This window comes from Lepisosteus platostomus, chromosome 9 (assembly GCF_059453375.1).
Source record: "Lepisosteus platostomus isolate fLepPlt1 chromosome 9, fLepPlt1.hap1, whole genome shotgun sequence".
In the NCBI taxonomy this organism is placed as follows: domain Eukaryota; kingdom Metazoa; phylum Chordata; class Actinopteri; order Semionotiformes; family Lepisosteidae; genus Lepisosteus; species Lepisosteus platostomus.
In genome coordinates, this window is record NC_142619.1 from 729157 (window position 1) to 750080 (window position 20924).

A 20924-nucleotide genomic window follows, 5' to 3' on the forward strand; every position below is an offset into this window, starting at 1 on the left:
CGTAAAAGGGGAGGCTTCAGTTATCATTACACCCCAGGCTGGAGATGTGAGATTGTCACATTGACAAGTATATTCAGAGTTCTTTCCAGAATGTGAGCTGGAGTTTCTGAAGGCTGGGATCACCTGTAGATCTCTTAACCAATTAACCAGTTTATCTGTTCAATTAAGAGACCTGGGGTCCTCGAGGTCTGAGGGGCTCTGTGCTGACAAACGATCTGGGAAAATCACCAAGTCACCCCTTTAATGAATCTACCCTCTGCATCAGACTTGATCTGATTTTCACTATAAAAGCTGATGGACAGGGTTCTCACCCACTGATTAGTGCCTGTGTTTCAGGAATAGCACACAGCTGATTCATTCTGGCCGAATTCCAACCAGCTCTGAGAGTTCAGCTCCCTGAATCGAGCTCTACCCCCTCTTCCATTCCTCCGAGGACAAACATCCATTAGGAGTTAATTAATCACAGTAACTTCCCTCAAGCAAATTTGACGATATCTCTCCTGGCCGTGAAAAATGTATTTTGTGTTGCAAAAGGAAGCAAATAGCAATGAAAGATAATAAATAAAACGTCTGTCCATAAAAGAAAAAAAAAGTAATGTTTTATTCAATGTTATATTTTTCTTTCTGGTACAAATGACAAACTTCTAGCGTTTGTGCTGTTTCCTAACGAGAGGAGCCGTGGAAAATTAGCAGGAAGGCAGTGAAATAAATGTGATTGATCTTGACGCAGCAGAAGCAGATTGAAAGGGAGTCCCAGTGGTGTGTGAACTCGCTGGCCCAGGACTTGTTCTCACTGCTGTCTCACCTGAGCTCAGTCTCCGCCCTCTTTCCCCACTCTGACCACCTCCTCCTCTCCTGATTGGCTGGCGTGCTCAGGGCGGGGGTATATAAGCCCTGGTGGTGGGGCTAGGAGTCAGTCTTTCTCTGCAGCCATGGTGTGTAGACTGAGAGTAGAGCAGCTGCTGATATTGGGCCTCTTTGTTGGCTTAGTGTTTGCCCAGAGATGGGATAGAAAGCCCCTCTTTGAGGCTGAGGGGGTTGAGTCTGACCTGGGTAGTCTCCCCAGGGGAGGTTACTATAGAAATCAGCTCAGAGGTGAGGATGCTGAGGGGGACTTGGAGAGGGGCCTGACTGGAACAGCAGAGTCCCTGTCTGAGACAGGAAGGCTTTCTGGCTTGGAGGAGAGGTTGGGTGTTGGAGCTGGACTGGGTCAGGAGGACATGGCTGCCCACAAGGATGGAGCTAAGGAGGAGATGGTTAATCCCCTGGGTGCTGGAAATGCCCAGTTGGGTGGCTCTGTGGCTCAGGGTGCTGGTAGGGTTCCTGATTTATTTTGGGGTTGGGTTGGTGGGGAAATCGGGGGCAGTTGCCCACTTATCCTCATAAGTGGGGCTGTTCTATGAGTCTGGAGACCCTCTTGATGGTTAGAGGGTGGGTAACATTAGAAACTAATGGCAGAGGGGGGGTTAACACTCTTGATACTGATAAGAAGCTTCTGTCCTGGTAATGGTAACCTATTCCAGGAACCCAGAGGTCTTGGTCTTGCCTCCCCTCTGTGGTCAGTGCTGGGTTTCCCCATCAGGCAGTGTGGGCACAGTGCCCAGGGCCTATGACCTTGGGGTTTATGAAGGGGTGGGGAAAAATGAGCTGAAAGACATGCTTGTGATTGACCTGAGGAGCTACAAATCAATCATGTGCTCTCTAGTGGCTGTTCTAGAAACTAGAAGTGATGGTTCCTTAACTTGCTCAATCCGTCCTGTGGTGTAGTATTAGGATGGTTTAAAGGGCATCATGTCAACAAGTGTTGACCCCTCTTCTTGCACATTTGAGTGAAAGTGCCTAGGGCCCATGAACACCACAATCCGGCCCGGTCAGTGGTCCTGCTGTACTTTAAGCCCCCCTCCCAGTGCCGGCTCTCTTCCAGGAGCTCGGGATGGTCCCAGCGGAGGTGCTGTGGGGGCTGGTCTGCACGACCGAGAGCCACAACAGCAGCAGCCCCAGGCCAGGCAGAGCTCCAGCATCCGGCCCCTGGTCTCCTGTGGCAAGAAGGGCCTGATGATCCGCTTCTCTGTGAGGAGGTACAGCGCCATCTACCTGCTGAGAGGTGAGGGTGCCTTCCGGGGTCCTGCCCCTGCGGCCGGTGCCCTCAGGGATGGGTAGCGCTAGTCTGTATAGGAATCTGCTGTATCCAAGAGCTGTGAGGCCAGAGGTTGGACCAGAGCAGCTGTCCACCATGTCCACAGGCAGTAGCTGGTGGAGTAGCTCTGCCTCTGAGGCTGGAGGCTCTGATATGGGTCGAGCCCATGTGCACAACTGTGGGTCCTGGAGGCTGCACTGGCCTTGAAGGCTCACAAGTTGGTTGAGCCTGTTTTAAGTGGCTTCACTCAAAACCTGATTTAATGTGACCTTGAGTCTGCTGGGGTCTGGATCTTGGGTTGGTGTGGAGGCGAGGAATCCACTCTGCGTCTGTCCCTTGCAGGGAACATGAGACCTCTCCCGGTCACCAGCCTGCCGAAGAGCTGTGGGCACAAGGTGTGGACGACCGGCACCTGGGTGGTCCTGGTGGCCTCCTACCGGGGCTGCTACATCCGAGCCTGGGTGAGGCTCCGCTGGGGCTGGGCTGGGCAGCAGGGGGCTGGGATAGGTGTGGACGTGCTGGAGTCCTGCAGTCGTTTATTCTGGCTGACCAACTGCTCCTAACTGCAGTCTGGTAGAGCATTACTTTAAGCTCCACTGTAAGGTGGATGGAGGCTTTAGATCTGAGACCCTCAGTAACTTGCCTGTGACCTGCTGGGTTTCACAGAGTAGGATTGAGATGATTTGGGTCATGTTTGGCTTCTGGAGGGTTTTACATGGTCTCTGACATTCATAACCGATCAATTGTAGCTGAAGGCAGAACTGGATATGGCGATGGGCGCCATTTAATGGCAGTGACATGCCCATGGGTGTGATCACATGATGGCCCAAATCACTTCATTATGGTACGCTAAGATTTTGAAGGGCTCCTCTCTCTTCCCCAGAGGAAGAACCAGCAGCCTCACTACTCCCTCACCGTGAGGTACTATGACAAAGCGCGGAGGAGGCAGGTCTCGGGCACGGTGTCCTGTGCCACCCCTCTGCCCCCAGTCTCCCAGCCCCCCAGGGGCCTGTCCATCTCCTGCGGCGACGTTTGCATGACTGTGACCCTGCCTGCTGGCCCCCTGGAGGACATCAAGGTTCAGGGTGAGTGAATGTCCACGTAGTGCCGAGAGATCCACTGGTGTCCGTTGCTTCACGTTTCCCGGCTCTGAAAGGTGCTCCTGGCCTTAAGGAGAGGTCTTCACATTGGACACTTCGGCGTCCTCTCCGTCTTGCCGAATGCTCTTGTGACCTCGAGTGTCCTGTTACCAGCAGGGTCCTCTGGCAGTCTGGATTCTGTGGTGGAAACGGGCTGGCCCTGTGGGTACGCAGTGAAGGAAGGCGAGCAGCTGAACACCCTGACCATCCCCTACACCGCCTGTCACGTCCGGCTCCTGGTGAGGGGACCTGGGTCTGCCCTCGCATCGGTACCAAGTAGTTTGAGCTCGAGCACCAGTAGATCGACACGCCCTAGTGTGAAACTCCCCAGAGTGTTGCCAAGTACAGTCCCTCTTACTCGAGCTGCGGGTATTGGCTGGCTCTGATCGATGCCGCTGGACGGATCTGAAAGGATCTGGCAGGCAGTCGATTCCTGATCTCCTTGCGTCTCTTCTGGCAGAACAAGCGCTACACCGTGAAGGTGGTGTACATCACCTTGAGTGGCCAAAGAGGGGAAATCAAGGTGTCCTGTCCTTATCGCCCCATCAAGCCGAAAGAGGGTGAGCTCTCTCGCTGTAGGGAGGCAGTGGGTGTCTCGTCCTGAATCCTGACTCTTCCAACTTCTTCCTTCAGGCTGCAGGATTCCCAGGAGCCAGCGGGTGTCCTGTGGTCCAGAGCCCCTCTCTCCTGCCCAGTGTCTGGCCAAGGGCTGCTGTGTGGACCCCGATACCTCCTCCTGCTACTACCCCCTGGAGGGTGAGTCCTCCTCCTCCTCCCTGTCGCTGACCACTGCCTGCGCTGTCCAGCTGCTGCCCCAGCACCGACCTGCCTGCTGTCTTCCCAGAGTGCACTGCGGACAAGCACTTCGTCTTCGCCGTCTACCGCACCTCCTCTGTCCCCCCTGTGGACCCCGCCAGCCTGGTGGTTGCTGGGAACCAGTCCTGCGCTCCGGTGATCTGCACCCCGGACTTTGCCGTCTTCAAGATCCCCGTGACGGGCTGTGGGACTCACGCCTTTGTGAGTAGAGCTGTGATGAGACCTGGTGAATCCTACAACAGTGGGGATGGGTACTTCCTAGGGTTAGCCCTTCTGGTCCATAAATCTTCCAGTAGCCTCTGGAGCCGGGGTTCCAGGCACAAGGTGTCTCACTGGGTGCCGTGTGCCTTCTGTTCCCAGGTGGTGGGCGAGACCACGATCTACCTGGCGGAGGTGGAGGTCCTGGCCAGACGCAGCAGCCTGAACTATGGCGTCATCACCAGGGACAGTCCTTTCAGGTCTGCCTTCCTTCCCAGCAGCTGGCAGCTTCCCGATTCATCATCTCGGATGAGCTCCCATATGGCTACTGTGTGCACTGGGTACTGCAAGTGAACCTCTATGCAGGATAACAAGTCACCCTGTTGGCTTGTGATTGTGGTGGATTGAAGCTGGAGTTGACGTTCCCCAGAGGACACTGGGGGACTAATCTAGTACTTGATACCTTATTCCCTTTGGGACAAGGGGGGGGGGGGGGGAGAGGCCTAGTCCTTGAAGCTCATCCCTGGACATCGTAACTCAGGTTGGAATTCACCAGGTTCAGCATCTGTGGTATCCAGTCTTGCTGGGATATTCAAATGGGAACCTTGCAGTGTTGGCACTGCATCTCCTGCCTCTTATGGCTTGATGTCCACTCTAGTAGTAAAGACTATTACTGTGGGCTCTCCATGTGTAGGAGACGCGATTCTGAAACTGCATTCCCCTGCTTGTCTCCAGGCTGCTGGTGGAGTGTCGCTACGCGGAGGGGAGCCTGGCCAGCACTGGCTACCTGGTGAAGAGCCCCTACCTGCCCTCGGCTGTCCTGTCCCAGGGTGCATTTGGGGTGCAGCTCCGGATTGCCACAGGTGAGGGGGTTCCGCTCGGGGGGGGGGGGGGGGGTCTGGCCCTAGTTTTCTGGTTGCCGTGGCGTCGGGTTGGTTTGCTGAACTGCCCGTCGAGGGCAAGTTGAGGAGCCTATAGATGTGGCTGTTGTCTCTGTAGGGTCTGTGGGACAGACTGCTCCTCCCACTCAGAGCTCATACAGACCCAGCTTGGTTGCAGCAATGCTTGATGCTGTGGCCGAGGTGACTCAGCTTCATGCTGCTGTCTCCTGCAGACGAGAGCTACTCCAGGTTCTACCCCCAGTACCACCGGCCCCTGCGGCTCCTGCTGGGGAGCCCCGTGCACCTGGAGGTGCGCCTGCTGAACGCCCCGGACCCCGGCCTGGTGCTGCTGGTGCACTACTGCATCGCCTACCCCCGCTCCGGACAGACGGTCTGGGTGCTGCTCTACGAGGGGTGAGGGGCTCCTTCCTGTGCTGCTCTGCCCCTGGGGTGGGGGGGGAACAGGGGCAGATGCCTGATCTCGGTGCCCCCCCTCTCTCTCCAGCTGCCCCAATCTACTGGACTATGGCCACACGTCCACCCTGCACGTCCACTCCCAGCTGCCTCTGCCCAAGCACCACCGCCGCTTCCACATCCAGACCTTCCAGTTCCTGGACGGGCTCTCCCAGCAGTACCTGGACGAGGAGGTGGGACTTCCTGCCACCTCCTGGGACAAGACCTTCCTGTCCTGGGCAGGATGTGGCCGTGGAGCTGCTTCATCTAGATCTTCTCTTCTGAACTTGAGCCTGGGAGGAACCTGCTGCTTCGGCCATAGAAGGCCGAGGCTGGTGTTGCCCCCTCATGAGCTCAAGGGGCGGCTGACCCAGATGGCAGAGCTTTCCTGTGCTTGACTTGCCCCCTCTTCTGCCCTCCAGATCTACTTCATGTGCTCCACGGAGGTGTGCCTGCCCTCCGAGCGGCGCTGTGTGGAGGGCTGCTTCGATGGCCGCAGTGAGTATGACCACCTTCCGGGCTCCTGCCCCTAAATCCAGGAATGGGACAGGCTGGGCGAGTCGGCGGGAGCAGGCGGAGGACTGGGAGTGGAGTAAAGTAACAGCAGCCACGTGATCTCGGCTGGGAGGAGGGCTCAGTCCTGGGGCCCATCTACACTGTGGCCCCCATCCTGAAGGCCTCCGGTGCCCAGCTGTGTGCTAGTGCCGGGCTTGGGGCTCCTGGCTTGCCTTGGGGAGGCATCTCTGATTTAGACATGGTCCAAGGCTCCAGCTTCCTTGGGGAGGAGTGGAGCTGCCTCGGACAGGACTGTGGACTTGACCGTTTTAACTGGGGATGGCTGCAGTCTCCAGTGTAACTGCTGCCTGCAGCCCACCTGGGCTGGTGAGACCATGACGTTGAGTGTTGCTTGCAGAGATCCCGGTGCTTGAGAACCCGAATGCTGACCGGCGCTGCACCAGGCTGCCCTGCCCGGGAAAGGAGACCCCTCCTGACTCCTAGAGGGAGGGAGTCCTCACTGGCTCTCGGCCTGGGGAGGTGAGTGTGGGCCCTGGGGCTGTGGTGGCTGAGAGGCGGTGCAGTGTTGCTCATGTTGGTCTCTTCCTCTCTGCAGGCTGCTGGGAGGGAGGGGGATCGGTCTTCATGCAAGTCTGGAGGCGCTGTGATGTCAGAGAAAGTAATAAAGATTGGTTTACCTTGAATTGGTTGCGTTGTCAGTTTTGACGCTGGTCTTGCATGTTCAGTACAGGTCCCTCATTCAGGACTGCTAGATTTCGGGGCTTGTTGCGAAAGCCAAGCACCTTGGTTCAAATTCACAACCATATTTCCACGGCCTGATTGAACCAATTTAACTTTGACTTCATTTGTTCTTGGGTGGACCCCCTCCCCTGAAGGACTCCATTTTAACTCAAAATGGGGCGGGGGGGTATTGCAAGCTGGTCTCCTCTGATGGAGACTAGCCTTCAATATAAAACCTGGTTGTGTCTAAGAGGACTTGCTTTGCAATAAATTCAGCAGCACCAAGGGGTTTGGTGTTCAGCAGTTAAGTGGGGGGGGGGAGGCTCAGGTTTTGCAGCCCACCAGTGAAACCAATTGACACTCCAGTCCTGGTTACCTGGAATTCCAAGGTGCCTGTGTCCCAACTCTTATTAGCCAAAAGGAAGGGGCTTGAGTAGGTTGTTGTGTGGGCTATGAAGGAACAAGTTCATGGTTCCTTCCCCTTGAAAGGAAATGAGGTTTCAGCTGTCACCTGAAGAAGGCTCCACAGTTGGAACATCTTCCTTTCCCCATGAAGGGAGTTCCCATTCCTCTTAAGTGGAGGAACTCCATCTACCTCTCTGGTGTTGAAACTAATCAACTTGTACAGGTCTGAACCAGAGCTAACAATTAGTGTATGTGAACATGCGCTGTCTGGGGGGTGTATTGTGCTCTTACGAGGCACCAGTTCTGTAGGGTTTGGCCATTTATGGGGACAATTATTAATTGTAGCCGTAAATCACAAAATGATTCTTTTAATGGCCTTAGAATCCAACCTTGCAATATAATTCAAACTACACACACACGGGTACATTTAATACATAAAATATGCATATAAACCTAACAGATCTTACCGAGAGGGTTATCAGAATACAAAAGGTATATATTCATTCAGTCACGAAGAGTTACATATATCAAGAGGCCATACATTGGTATATCATTCATTTAGACTGTTTCATAAATGAACTTGGTTATAACTTCTAGATATTCATTATACATTAGATACTCAAAACAAGTACATAACTCTTAGGAATTAAATTGATATCTGGTTGGGATAACAATTGAATTCTCGAGCTGTAATGCAGTGAAGTTGAATACTCATCCAATCTCTGGGGATTCAGATCTCCTGCGGGCACAAAGAAACAGTTGCAGGCTGTTGCTGTCCAATCCGCGCTCTCTGGCTCCGTGCCAGGCTGTGCTGTGCGGCTTGCGACGGTGCGCTGCTGATGCTCACTGTTGGCTTTAACTAGCAAAGTTTGTGCACAGGAGAAAAGATGACTGTGGGTCCCACAGGTTAGGAAGAGGACCAGTTCGTTCCTGATGAAGCGCTAGTTCTGAATAGTGATTCAGCTGTCCACAGTTCTGACCTGTTCACGAGGCCTGCTGCTGGTGCTAACCTCTCTGGCAACCTCCGCTCTTGACTCTTAGAACAGTGTATAACTTATATAACAAGTATATAACTTGTGGTTATATTTGACATTGCTGTAGTTATTGTAAATGCTAAAGAAAACATTAAAGACCTTGCTGTATTCAAGTTAATATAACAGGGAGAGACAGGAGCTTGGAATTTGAGGTTTTATAGCTGCATCATAACTGCTCATTAATTTCCTCTGTTCCCAGTTCATGCTGATGCTTTTACCTTCAACCAAACTTATTTCTACCAGCTGCTGCTGAGAGCCCTGAAGCAGCCTGTCCCTCCTGCCCTGTTTTCTAACGGCCCTAAAGCTGAATGTTAAAGCCTGAGCCGAGTCCTGGCTTTTCCTTCATTCCACAAAAATACATGTTGGCCTAAAGCTGGGAGGCCACTTCCTGTGCAGACTTTGTGGCTCAAGGCACTGAAATGAGCCAGAAGTCCCAGGCTGGGCCCCTCTCGGGATGTCCTTCCTGAATCCGTATTGTCCCCCTGTCTCAGATTAGATCTAACAGCACCGAGAAGAATCCCGCTCCAGGAGAGCAGAGGCTGATGACGCACTGTGATGTCTTCAGCCACAGCGGCAGGAGAAAGTACTTGTGAGAAGCATCTCTCCTCTCTGAGAGCTACACTATGTGAACTGTTTAATTAGGATTTGCATGGAAATCTCCTTTTCCCAATCCCAGGAGATTTCCGATGGAACAATCCCTTTGTCCAGGTCAGGTTCAGAGACTTCCTGCTTCCTGCTGACTTCCTTTCTGAGGCTTCCTGCTTCCTGCTGACTTACTTTCTGAGGCTTCCTGCTTCCTGCTGGCTGACTTTGAGGCTTCCTGCTGACTCTCCACTGTGCTCAGCGAGGGTTTTAGTCAGCAGGGAAAAATGAACAAAAATGGAAACTTTCTCAAATCCATCGTGCTTCAGTCTCAGACTGGAACCTGCAGTTATAGGCGATTAGAAAGCTCTCACGATCCAGTTTTAGAAAACGACTCTTTTAGAAAAGACCTGCCGACTTGTGACCTGGAACCAAACTGCAGCCCAACAAGAATTCCCGGAGGATGTGTCATTCTGTAGGAGGTCATTTGTAGTGTGAAAACCAAGTCCAGGAGAAAAAATCAATCCAGCCGGCCGCTGAGGCACTGGACCGGGGGCGGGCAGAGATCAGCCCTCCTGTGTTACAGATGACAGCAGTTTCACACCACAGCCACTCCATCGAACCCAGAAGCCGGGATAGAGGGGCTCAGTGAAGGAGGTCTGGAATCTGTGCAGGAGGATCATTTGGTCAGAGACGCTGTAGAAGGAGAGGGTTCCCGCCTCGTGATCCACATACACCCCGATCCTGTTGGAGTGCCGAGCCGTTACTGGAGTTTCGTTCTTACAGTGCCAGACGGCGTAACCGGACTCCGAGCAGTTCAGTCTCCAGGACTTGTCATTATATCCCAGGATGCATCCATCACCCTCTCCTTTCCTGCCGATTCCTTTATAGGTGACCCCTATATCCACTTTGCCAGTATATTCCACCTCCCAGTAACAGCGTCTGTCTGACAGGCCCTCTCTGCACAGCACCTGGTAATAGCAGTCGAATCTCCCAGGGTGGTTGGGATAGGGCTGGGTCTTCTCATTCCAGGTCGCCCTCCTGTTCCCCTCAGACAGACGCAGGTGTCTGTGCGCTGTGTTGGGGTCCAGTGTGAGCCGACAGGCATCTGATTGGAGAGAAGAGGACAGTCAGAGGACAGACAGGCAGGACAGACCAATCCCTGAGCAGATCTCCACTAAAGTTCTTCCCCCACAGCCCAGTAAGATACACAAAAGTGCGTCTGTGAGGGTGTGTGTAGTTGTGTGTCAGTGAAGCTGTTCCAGGTGGAGTTTAGCTCAGACTCACACTGTAAGAACTCTGCTCTGGTCCTGGGTTCTGCTGCCTGCACGATGCTGATGTCCTTCACTGAGGATGCAGAGAGAGACAGAGAGAGAGACTCTGACAACAGCCAATATACCCGACAAACTCCCCCTTTGTCAGGTTCTCTCCCACTCCATCAAGCATGACACGGAGAGTTTTGATTCATGGAATAAAACACAAACAATTGACTGAGAGCCAAAGACAACTTTCTTATGAAGAATCCAAATTGTCTGAAAACAAGGTCTTTTTTAAAGCTGGATGCCAGTTGGGGAACACAAAAGCTTGCTCACTACTGGCCTGGCTTCGAAACAAAGGGTTTGTCTTCACTCCTGCTTGAAATCCAAAGGCTTTACGTATGGAAAGCAGAAAGTGACAAAGCATGTTTTTCTACTGAAATGTCACTCTGTTTTAACTGACCTTTTTGCATTATCTTGATTGATTCTCCATTCCAGATGTCCTCCAGTCGCTCTTTCAGTCCAGAGACAGCTCTCCTCACAGCCTCAGGAGAGAAGTGGGGTCTGACAGGGATGCTGGGTGAGTCTCCAGCTCCAGGAGGGACACAGACAGACTGGAAATTCTGCAGCAGGGAAGAGAGAGAGGAGTTTCCAGTCAAACACACTGGGCTCCAGCACACATTCCTGGGGAGAAGCCAGGAGCAGCTCCATTGGAGAGCTCTGTGTGAGAGACTCCCTTCTGGACTGCAGAGAGTCCCAGAGCAGTGCTGTTACCTGGAGGAAATGGATGTGATCCTCTGTGTGTGAGAGCTGGCTCAGCTCAGCGTCTCTCCTCCTCAGCTCGGCGATCTCCTGCTCCAGTCGCTTTGTAAGACTCACTCCCTTCTTTTCTACAGCCGTCTTTTTGAGTTCAAACTGCTCCTTAATCTTAGATCGCATTTTCTCAAAAGAGAGGATCATGTTCTTAAGGATCCTGTCAGTTTCCAACAGTGATTTCTGTGCAGATCTCTGGGTGGGGAGAGACAGTGGGAAACATACAGGAAGAAGATCAATGAATAAGAACAAATGTTTGCCAACGCTGGTCTTTTAAGAATCCTGTATATTGTTCTGGAAAAAAATTTGTCGCATCATCCAGGTGGCGCTTTGAGTGGAGTGTCCAGAAAAGCGCTATATAAGTGTAAGCAATTATTATGTAAGCAATTATTATTATTATTATTATTATTATTATTACAGATTACTGACAGCTGGGGCTGGTTGAACTTGGTTGTTGTCATCTCCTCAAAGCTTTCATTATATTGTGACAAAGGTAATGAATGTACAGGGCATGACATCGCTGCTTTCCCTGCTGTGTTCCTCACATCACAGTGATGTCCACCTCTGAAGAACACGTCCTCACAGGAGACCTCACGCTTGTCAGATCATGCATGCTTGAGAATGTCTTGCCAACGACTTGTCTGCTGTAAGCAGGTGTGTGTGTTCAGTGTGTCTGACTCTTAGCTGGAGGAGGAGATGTGCACTAATCACAGCTGTGTCCCGAGACCTCAGACCTGCTGCCAGTGTGTCCACTCCTCTGCTCAATACCTACTTTAAAAGACTCCCCAGCCTGTCTCAGCTCCTGCAGCTTCTTCTCTCTCTCCTGGATTTTCCGCTGGGTTTGTGTCCGTATTTCCTGCAGCTGCCTCTGTGGAGAAACGCAGACACTGAGCACCTGAGCAACTGAGCAGCACCTGAACAACACCTGACCACCTGATCACCTGACCTCCTAAACACCTGAGCACCTGATCACTTGAGCAGGGAGGAGTGCAGACGAGCCTGAAAGACCAGAAGCCCAGTGAAAGAACCAATTCAAACAATTGAATAGTTTCTATCTCAGTCACAGATGGCACTGACAGGGCCCATAGTGTATATCAGATGCTTTCTTCAGTCTTCAGATGATATTTTTAACGTTCCCGAAGCCGGAAACAACATGATGCCAATGAATAGTGACTAGTGTACACTGTTGTCAGTGTATCTCCTGGGCCAGAGAGCACCTAGCAGAGGGTTCAAGTCCTCACCTGTTTCTCAGTCCACTCTCTCTCAGTGGACACGGTGTCGTGGCCTCTGTGTCTGGTCTCTGAGCACAGTAGACAGACGCAGGTCTGGTCCGTCCGGCAGTAAACCTCTCGCAGTTTCTGATGATCTGGACAGATCTTGTCCTGCAGCTGTCCTGTGGCCTCGACCAGCCTGTGTCTCTTGAAGGCAGGAGCTTCACAGTGAGGCTGGAGGTGAGTCTGACAGTAAGAGGCCAGACACACCAGACAGGACTTCACAGCTCTCACCTGGCTCCCAGTGCAGACGTCACACAGCACATCTCCAGGGCCAGCAGTGCTCTCGCTGGGATAAGGGCGTTTCATCCCACTTCTTAGTTTATCTACTGCTGCAGCCAGAACTGTATTTCTGTGCAGAATAGGCCTTTTGGGGAAATCCTTTCTGCACTGGGGGCATTTGTAGACACAATCGGGATTATCCCGGTCCCAGCAGCTCTTAATACATCCCATGCAAAAATGGTGTCCACAGGGAAGAGTCACTGGATCCTTCAGAGTCTCCAGACACACTGTCCAGGCGAGACAGGTCTGCGCTGTGGAGGTGCTGGGCTCTGCCATTGTACCGCTTGGTACCAATCGGTAAGGGAAGGCAGGGAGCCGAGAGGATCGCGTGAGGCTGTTCCAGTTCAAACTCCTCTCTGCCTGACTTCCTGGTGCTGCCCGGAGCTGCAGGAGGTGGGGTTTGGCTGCAGTACAGGCTGACGGAGAGAGGAGACAGGGAGATGTTTTTGTGAGAAAAGTTATTTGGCACTAGGGCGTCACCCCAGCAGTCTGAGATCTCCGTAGTTTAAAGGAACATTGTTGTTGACAAAGTGTGTGGGCCAACGGCACTGCAGAGGAAGTGTTGAGCAGAGAAGGTTGGGGCAAAATTAAAAATGAGTTTTTTTGCATGTTCCTTCTCTGCTGGTCCCTCACGTTACCGATTTTCCTCTGCCTCACCCCCCAGGTTAGCAGAACTGTCCAACCTCTGTTCTGTGGACGTGTGGTAGGACAGTTACAGAGGCAGATAAACACACAGGCGCCCAGGAAGTCACAGTGACAACAGAACGGGTTGTCTTCTGAGAGACAGGCCTTTCCATCAGCCTCCTGACTTCCTGTCAGCTCAGGAAGATACAGTAAACCCTGCGTGGCGCTGTGGCCCTTCGTGTAACACACTGCGGTCTGCAGTCGCACAGGGTCCAGGTTCAAATCCACAAACTAGTCTGCAGTCAGTGAGACTCTGGCTTTAAATCAAGTTGATCCCAGCAGAGATCTTCTGAGGGACAGGTCTTCCCATCAGTCCCCTGACTTCCTGTCAGTTCCCATGATGCTGTTTGCTGATGGGGAAGACCAGGAAGAGAAAGCAGAGGGAGGAGACAGGATTTAGTCATCCCTGGGGATCTGATCGCGTATCTCACTGGTGTGGAGTGGGAGCTGGAGACTTGTTTCTCTAGGATTCATGTAGAGGAGTCACTGTCTCCTTGGAAACACTGACAAGACCTGGAGTCCAGAAAGGACTGGAGTCCAAACCAGGTCAAGTTTCCCCGATCCAGTCCGGTCCAATAAGAATCCAGTGACTGCTCTTTCCTCTGACAGAACAGAAGTGCACTGCCATCATAAAGCTGGAGCAAATCTCACTGCTGCCGTCTCAGTGTCTGACTGACTGTGGCTCAGACTCTAGTGAAACCCTCTCTCTCTCTGACACGGGACGGGATTGTCCAGGCCCGACCCAGGAACTCAGAAGCGAGGGAAGCGATCGCTAGCTTCACAAGCAATCCTCTTTGTTGTCATCTTGCATGAACTGTTTTTCTGCATGCGTGTCTGTATACAGTAGGCATCAAACAGACCGTTTTCAGTGCCTGAACGTTCAGTGTGGATCATGAAATATGCAGAAATCCGCTCTGCAGCAGGAACTACTGCTTGAACTCAGAAATCTGCAGTGTAATAACGATCCACAGCTGGAGTTCATGAGGGGGTGAAACTACCTAAAACTCCAGCTAACTGGCTGCAGCTGAGCCCCCCTGCTCATCCTGTAGCTCCACCCCTGGTGCTCTGCTCATATCCAGGAAATCAGACAGCCTCTGCAGAAAGCCTCGCCTCCACTCTGCCAGTCTCTGCAACAGACATGGCTGAAACCAGTATCTCACTGGCTCAGGAGCAGCTCAGCTGTTCGATCTGCCTGGACATCCTGAAGAATCCGGTGACCATTCCCTGTGGACACAGTTACTGTATGGGTTGTATTAAGAGCTGCTGGGATCTGGATGATCAGACTGGAATCTACAGCTGCCCCCAGTGCAGACAGACCTTCAGCCCAAGGCCTGTTCTGCGCAGAAACATGGTGATGAATGTAGTGGTGGAGGAAATGAAGAAGACAGGGCTCAGTCCTCCTCATCTCCAGCCTCGGCCATGTTCTGGCCCCGGAGATGTGCCGTGTGATTTCTGCACCGGGAGACAGATGAGAGCTGTGAAGTCCTGTCTGGTGTGTCTGGCCTCTTACTGTCAGACTCACCTCCAGCCTCACTGTGAATCAGACCGTTTGAGGAAACACAAGCTGGTCGATGCTACTGCACATCTGGATGATCTTGTCTGTCCGAGTCATGACAAACCCCTGGAGGTCTACTGCCGTTCTGATCAGAGGTGTATCTGCGTGTTGTGCACGAAGGATGAGCACAGAGGCCATGATACTGTCTCAGCTGCAGCAGAGAGGACTGAGAAACAGGTAAAGACTTCAATCCTTCACTATGATCTCCCTGACAAAGAACAGAGTATCACACAGGAATGTAACATGGCTTTAGTCATAAATACATTAGAATTCAATAGTGTTTAGAAAGCAGTGGCCATCCCTCTATCTATATGATGGAAAAGAGCAGTTTGCACAGAGAAGTCTGTAACTGTGAGACGCAGATGGCGAGACCAGTGGGTCTTCACTATGCAGCTTTGTATGATTATAAATGTATCGCATTACTTGTATCTCAAGATATAGCTCCTTTTATTTTCAATCCCAGACAGCATGGACCAATAATAATAAATGAGAATCTATTATTTAAATATATATTAAAATGGGAGACTAAGGGCTCTGGAGTCGCAGCTTGCTGCAGGTGCTGTTGTCTCTTATCAGTTGTGTTTCCCATCTGCTCTATTTTAGTCAAACCATTGAAATCAAAGATCAACTCTTTACCCAAAGGGTGGTGGGGGTGTGGAACAAGCTGCCCAGCCCTGTGGTTGAAGCCGTTACCCTGGCTTCTCTCCAGACACAGCTGGATGAGCTCCTGAGCTTGTTTAGCGACTAACAAACGGCTCCTCTTGTCTGTAACCATGTTAATGTTCTTAAGTTCACTATGTCTTCTGATTTAAACTGGGATATATTTTAGAAGGCTGTTGTTGAGGCAAAGTCTGGTGCAGATTGCTCGAGCTCAGGACACACAGCAGCGCAGCGCTGGGTCTGTGCTGCAGCAGAGACATCCAGCTGACAGGGGATTCCCCTGTTTTTAATAGGCGTCTTCACACTTGTCTCATCTTGCAAAGCAGACGTCTGATTTCCTTCCCTGCTGATACTCAAGGGCTCACACGTTGCCTCTCGGTGTGGTCAGTGTGTCCCTAACACCCCTCGACACAGACCCCGCTGGGGAACAGACAACGAGGGGGACAAACGCACAAAGCCGCTTGTTTTAGGGAAGGGCCTTGAAGTGCTGGTTGTAGATGAGAAACTACCCTTGTAATCGCTTTTGTCAGCACCTGTAACACAGAGCAAGACAATCAGAGCTGGAGCTTCTACAGCAGCCAAGTCAGTGTCTTTTCCCACAGTGTGATTACGATTGAACAACAATAATAATCAACTTTCTCTGATATAGCGCCTTTAAAGGTGGCTTCTCAAAGCGCTTTACAGAATACAATATAATAAAGAAAAAATACACAAGATAAGCAGGATGAGGAGACAGTACATGCTGGTAGCAGAGGAGTAAAGAACAGTTCAGCAGACTCTTCTGAAGAAGGAGGTGTTGAGTCTGGATTTGAGGGAGTTTAGAGAAGGAGACTCTCTGATATCCTTGGGGAGAGAGTTCCAGAGCTCTGGGGCGCAGCAGGAGAATCCCTGTCACCCCTAGAGTGTGGTCGGGCTCGGGGGACAGACAGGAGAGCAGGATGAGCAGAGTGAAGGTGGTGAGGTGGGGAGCAGGGCGACCGCAGCTCAGTCAGGTACTGAGGCGCCGAGCCATGCAGAGCCTCACAGGTGAGCAGGAGGATTTACAGCCTTGTAGATGCGTCAATCAACAACTTCAACTGTTGTTCTCATATTTGAACATCTAAGAATCCTCCTATAGAGTAAAACTCCACCGGAGATCTTTTTGTGGAGCAGAAGAGGAGTTTATTGTATATTTGGCCGAAGAGAGGCACCCTCCCTGCAATTAGGAGGATGGTTCTAAGAAGACAGTTCCAGCTGGCCTTTACACACTTACTTGATAAGGAATACAAAGAGCTTAAGTCTCAACAAGGAAAACTTCAACCTTTTTCAATTTCTATTGGTTAAGCAAACTTCTACCTCAATCATAAGATGTCTCCCTAACTAAGCTACATCAGTTTTCTCTAAAAGCATGTAGTTGTGATAGGCTTTCTAAACAAAAATAATTCTTTGGGACTCTTGAAACAAACCTTCTTTCTGTCTGCAGGCCCCTGATCTTATCAGCAGCAGACACATTTAACGTTGCAGCTGGTTTTTTGCTGAACAGGGTTGTACAGAGAGAGAATTTAACCCTTCACTACGGGGAAGAGGATGGATACATATTCTTTCAAGTCTGGGTAAAAAGTACAGTAAGAATGTATTGTAATTCTTAGTTCAATGAGCTCTCAAGAATTGGTGAAAGAGCATTTCTGCCCTTGGATGATAACAAGGAAAAATCCTGCTGAGAAATATTCTGTGTTTCTCCACAGGAGCAGCTGGGGGCGACACAGACACAAACCCAGCAGAGACTCCAGGAGAGAGAGAAGGAGCTGCAGGAGCTGAGACAGGCTGTGAAGTCACTCAGAGTGGGTATTGACCAGAGGAGTGGACACACTGACACACATTCCCACAGCTGGACACTGGACCCACCAGTACCCTGAGGAAACACCACACACAGTAGAATGTAGCTTGAGTGTTGTCCTGTGTGATAATCCACTGTGTGTCTCCTCACTCAGAGCTCTGCACACACTGCAGTACAGGACACTGACAGGATCTTCACTGAACTGATCCGCTCCATTGAGAGAACACGCTCTGAGCTCACACAGCTGATCAGAGCTCAAGAGAGGGCTGCAGTGAGTCAGGCTGAAGGACTCCTGGAGCGACTGGAGCAGGAGATCGCTGAGCTGAGGAGGAGAGACGCTGAGCTGAGCCAGCTCTCACACACAGAGGATCACATCCATTTCCTCCAGGTAACAGCACTGCTCTGGGACTCTCTGCAGTCCAGAAGGGTCTCTCACACAGAGCTCTCCAATGGAGCTGCTCCTGGCTTCTCCCCAGGAATGTGTGCTGGAGCCCAGTGTGTTTGACTGGAAACTCCTCTCTCTCCTCCCTGCTGCAGAATTTCCAGTCTGTCTGTGTCCCTCCTGGAGCTGGAGACTCACCCAGCATCCCTGTCAGACCCCACTTCTCTCCTGAGGCTGTGAGGAGAGCTGTCTCTGGACTGAAAGAGCAACTGGAGAACTTCTGCAGGGAGGAATCAGTCAAGATCTCCAGGACAGGTAAGAACAATTACATTTCTTTGAGACCAGCTAACAGTTTCCCAGCTCTTTTATGTAAAGGGTGCCTATTAGTTGTATCAAATCACAGACACATAAGCCGATTTCTAAAAATGTTATATATCTACTTGTCTCACAGTTTCTACACAGCTGTGACCTGGTGTCAAGTCCAGTGATCTTCAAGACCTTGACTGTTAAACATACTGACTCCTGTGTCACAGGACCAGGGTTTAGTTCAGTTTGATGCAGTAAGAGGTTGTGCACTGAAGATGGGTCTGAGGCGATGATGTCGATCTATCGACTCGTACGGTCTAGCCTGACCTCTGACCCCGTCTGGTGCAAGAGGAGCCAATGCAGGAGATCAGGGACTTGGCCAGATCAGTCCAGGCTGTACAGGATGATCACAGATATTCTGCCCCCTGGCACTGACTGTGCTGACATGTACAGCAGATGTCCCCTCCTCATCACCTCTACAGCTCCTGCAGTACAGAGACTCACTCCGTCACTCAAACTGTCGGCTTTTAAATAAGCACCACAGATGGGTCTCCAGTTCCAAGCCGTCGTAGTGTCATAGTGTATGTTCCCTCCCCTGTGTGGCAGCAGTCAGGAGTGCAACAGCGGAGTTAGGGAGCACAGTTCTCAGCCTCCAGGCCAAGGGCCAAGGGGATGCTGAGCTCTGCAGTCACGGGTTCGAGCCTCAAGCTGGAGTCCAGTCTGGCTCGGGAGCCTTTGAGAGTCTCTCTACATGAATGTGTTTAAAAATGAAAATGAATCATTTCCTTTTTGTTCTTCATCATGAGAGGTGCACCTGCGGTCTCCTCAGTGTCTTTAAAGCTCTGTTTCTCCCTGTGTGTCCCCAAGTCTCCTCAGTGAGTGACGTCTTCGGTCTGCAGACTCCAGAGCCCAGGACCAGAGCAGAGCTCTTACACTGTGAGTCTGTTTTTACTGAATGTTGCCAGGCCTCTCAAGACATGTTTACACACTCACTGCTGCGCTCTGACACACACACACACTCACTGCTGCGCTCTGACACACACACACACACACACACACACTCACTGCTGCGCTCTGACACACACACACACACACACACACTCACTGCTGCACTCTGACACACACACACACACACACACTCACTGCTGCGCTCTGACACACACACACACACACACTCACTGCTGCGCTCTGACACACACACACACACTCACTGCTGCACTCTGACACACACACACACACATTCACTGCTGCACTCTGACACACACACACACACTCACTGCTGCGCTCTGACACACACACACACACATTCACTGCTGCACTCTGACACACACACACACACTCACTGCTGCACTCTGACACACACACACACTCACTCACTGCTGCACTCTGACACACACACACACACTCACTGCTGCACTCCGACACTCTCTCTCACACACACACACACACACTCACTGCTGCACTCTGACACACACACACACTCACTGCTGCACTCTGACACTCTCTCACACACACACACACACACACACACACACACACACTGCTGCACTCTGACACACACACACACTCACTGCTGCACTCTGACACTCTCTCACACACACACACACACACACACACACACACACACACACACACACACACACACACACACTGCTGCCACACTCTGACACACTGCAAGGCTTGTTATTGGTGTTTCCTTGAAGATGAATTAAAAGACAAGGACGGGGTTCCCTGGTTCCGGTCCAGGAGGCCCGGCATGTCTGTAGGTCTGCTGGCTCTGCCTGAAGAAGCAGCCCCTGACTGGCCCGACTCGCAGGAGCTCAGCGGGGCTGTAGGGCTGGGCCCCCGGTACCCCTCTGACCGCCCTCTTCTCCCCCGTCAGACTCCCGTCCGCTCACGCTGGACCGTGACACCGCGCACAGGCTGCTGCGCCTGTCCAGCTGGGGCACAGCGCTGGCCGTGGAGCCCGAGTCCCAGCCGTACCCCGATCGCCCCGAGAGGTTCGACTGCTACAGCCAGGCGCTGTGCCGAGAGGGCCTGAGCGGGGCGCGCGCGTACTGGGAGGTGCAGTACATCGGCCGAGGCGCTGATATCGGGGTCACCTACCGGGGCATCGGCAGGAGAGGGCGGGGCGAGGAGTGTGGCCTGGGACTGAACGACCAGTCCTGGAGTCTGTGCTGCTCCGGGTCCAGCTGCTCCTTCTGGCACAACGGCAAGAAAACTGCAGTAGCTGCCCCTCCCTCCTCCAGGATAGGGGTGTGTGTGGACCACAGGGCTGGGACTCTGTCCTTCTACAGCGTCTCTGGGGACACAGCGACCCTCCTGCACAGAGTCCAGACCTCCTTCACGGAGCCCCTCTATCCTGCGTTTGGTTTCGATGTGCTGGGGTCTGCATTAGGTTCCAGCATGAAACTGCTGCATTAGATCCGTGTGTCCTCTGTTATCCTCTGTGTTTGTGTGTCCTGTGTGCTCTGTGCTCTGAGTGTCCTGTGTGTATTTGTGCTCAAAGCTCTGTGTGTTCTGGTTTGTTCTATTTCTGTGTTGTTTTCAGATCCTCTCTTACCAGCTACCAGCTACTGTATGTGCAGAAAATACCCGGGTAAAAAAAAAAAATCTAAATCATCCAGCAAGTGCAAACTATTCTGTTTTATTTCAGCTGCTTTTAATTCCAGTTTTAATCAGGCTCATCATAGCGAGGCAAATGTGTGACATTGTCTTCATCGCCTTCCTCCTCCATGCTGCTGCTAGTTTGTGCACACAGTGTGTGGGGGCTTGGGGCGGGGCTCTGGGGCGGGGCTCCGGGGAGGGGGAGGGGCGGGCCTCTGGGGAGGGGAGGGGCGGAGCCTGGGTGGGGCTCTGGGGAGGGGGCGGGGTGGGACTTGGGGCGGGGCTCTGGGGTGGGGAGGGGCGGAGCTTGGATGGGGCTATGGGGAGGGGGCGGGGCTCTGGGTGGGGAGGGGCGGGGCTTGAGTGGGGCTCTGGGAAGGGGGCGGGGTGGGGCTTGGGACGGGGCTCTGG

At 52.2% G+C, this 20924-nt stretch overlaps 3 protein-coding genes across 6 annotated transcripts; 2 read left to right on the forward strand and 1 right to left on the reverse strand.

Annotated features, from left to right (window-relative positions):
• The first annotated feature begins 737 nt into the window (after nucleotides 1-737).
• LOC148654251 (zona pellucida sperm-binding protein 4-like) lies at nucleotides 738-6823 on the forward strand. 2 transcript variants are annotated; one of them, XM_088646152.1, is made up of 15 exons: nucleotides 738-1314; nucleotides 1925-2104; nucleotides 2480-2598; nucleotides 3021-3222; nucleotides 3391-3515; nucleotides 3737-3836; nucleotides 3910-4032; nucleotides 4121-4293; nucleotides 4453-4550; nucleotides 5026-5153; nucleotides 5405-5585; nucleotides 5677-5818; nucleotides 6047-6122; nucleotides 6538-6659; nucleotides 6736-6823. In XM_088646152.1, exons 1-14 carry the CDS (start codon nucleotides 933-935, stop codon nucleotides 6621-6623), a joined length of 2115 nt encoding a protein of 704 aa, XP_088502278.1. In that variant the 5' UTR covers nucleotides 738-932; the 3' UTR covers nucleotides 6624-6659; nucleotides 6736-6823. The 2 variants fall into 2 exon arrangements, with proteins under 2 accessions (XP_088502278.1, XP_088502279.1); XM_088646153.1 differs by having other exon boundaries at nucleotides 740-1314; nucleotides 3394-3515.
• Nucleotides 6824-7617: 794 nt separating this feature from the next.
• On the reverse strand, nucleotides 7618-14101 carry LOC148654252 (E3 ubiquitin-protein ligase TRIM16-like). Of its 2 annotated transcripts, XM_088646184.1 has the most exons (6): nucleotides 12192-14098; nucleotides 11723-11818; nucleotides 10912-11145; nucleotides 10601-10760; nucleotides 10169-10228; nucleotides 7618-9989 (listed from the first exon to the last, which is right to left on the reverse strand). In XM_088646184.1, the coding sequence occupies exons 1-6, from the start codon at nucleotides 12777-12779 to the stop codon at nucleotides 9448-9450; spliced, it is 1680 nt and encodes a 559-aa protein (XP_088502310.1). In that variant the 5' UTR covers nucleotides 12780-14098; the 3' UTR covers nucleotides 7618-9447. The 2 variants fall into 2 exon arrangements, with proteins under 2 accessions (XP_088502310.1, XP_088502311.1); XM_088646185.1 differs by lacking the exon at nucleotides 10169-10228 and having other exon boundaries at nucleotides 12192-14101.
• A 155-nt stretch (nucleotides 14102-14256) lies between these two features.
• LOC148654253 (E3 ubiquitin-protein ligase TRIM16-like) lies at nucleotides 14257-20543 on the forward strand. Of its 2 annotated transcripts, none has more exons than XM_088646182.1 (6): nucleotides 14257-14919; nucleotides 17127-17222; nucleotides 17373-17606; nucleotides 17756-17915; nucleotides 18783-18842; nucleotides 19789-20543. In XM_088646182.1, the coding sequence occupies exons 1-6, from the start codon at nucleotides 14326-14328 to the stop codon at nucleotides 20328-20330; spliced, it is 1686 nt and encodes a 561-aa protein (XP_088502308.1). In that variant the 5' UTR covers nucleotides 14257-14325; the 3' UTR covers nucleotides 20331-20543. The 2 variants fall into 2 exon arrangements, with proteins under 2 accessions (XP_088502308.1, XP_088502309.1); XM_088646183.1 differs by having other exon boundaries at nucleotides 14261-14919; nucleotides 18774-18842.
• The last annotated feature ends 381 nt before the right edge of the window (nucleotides 20544-20924 follow it).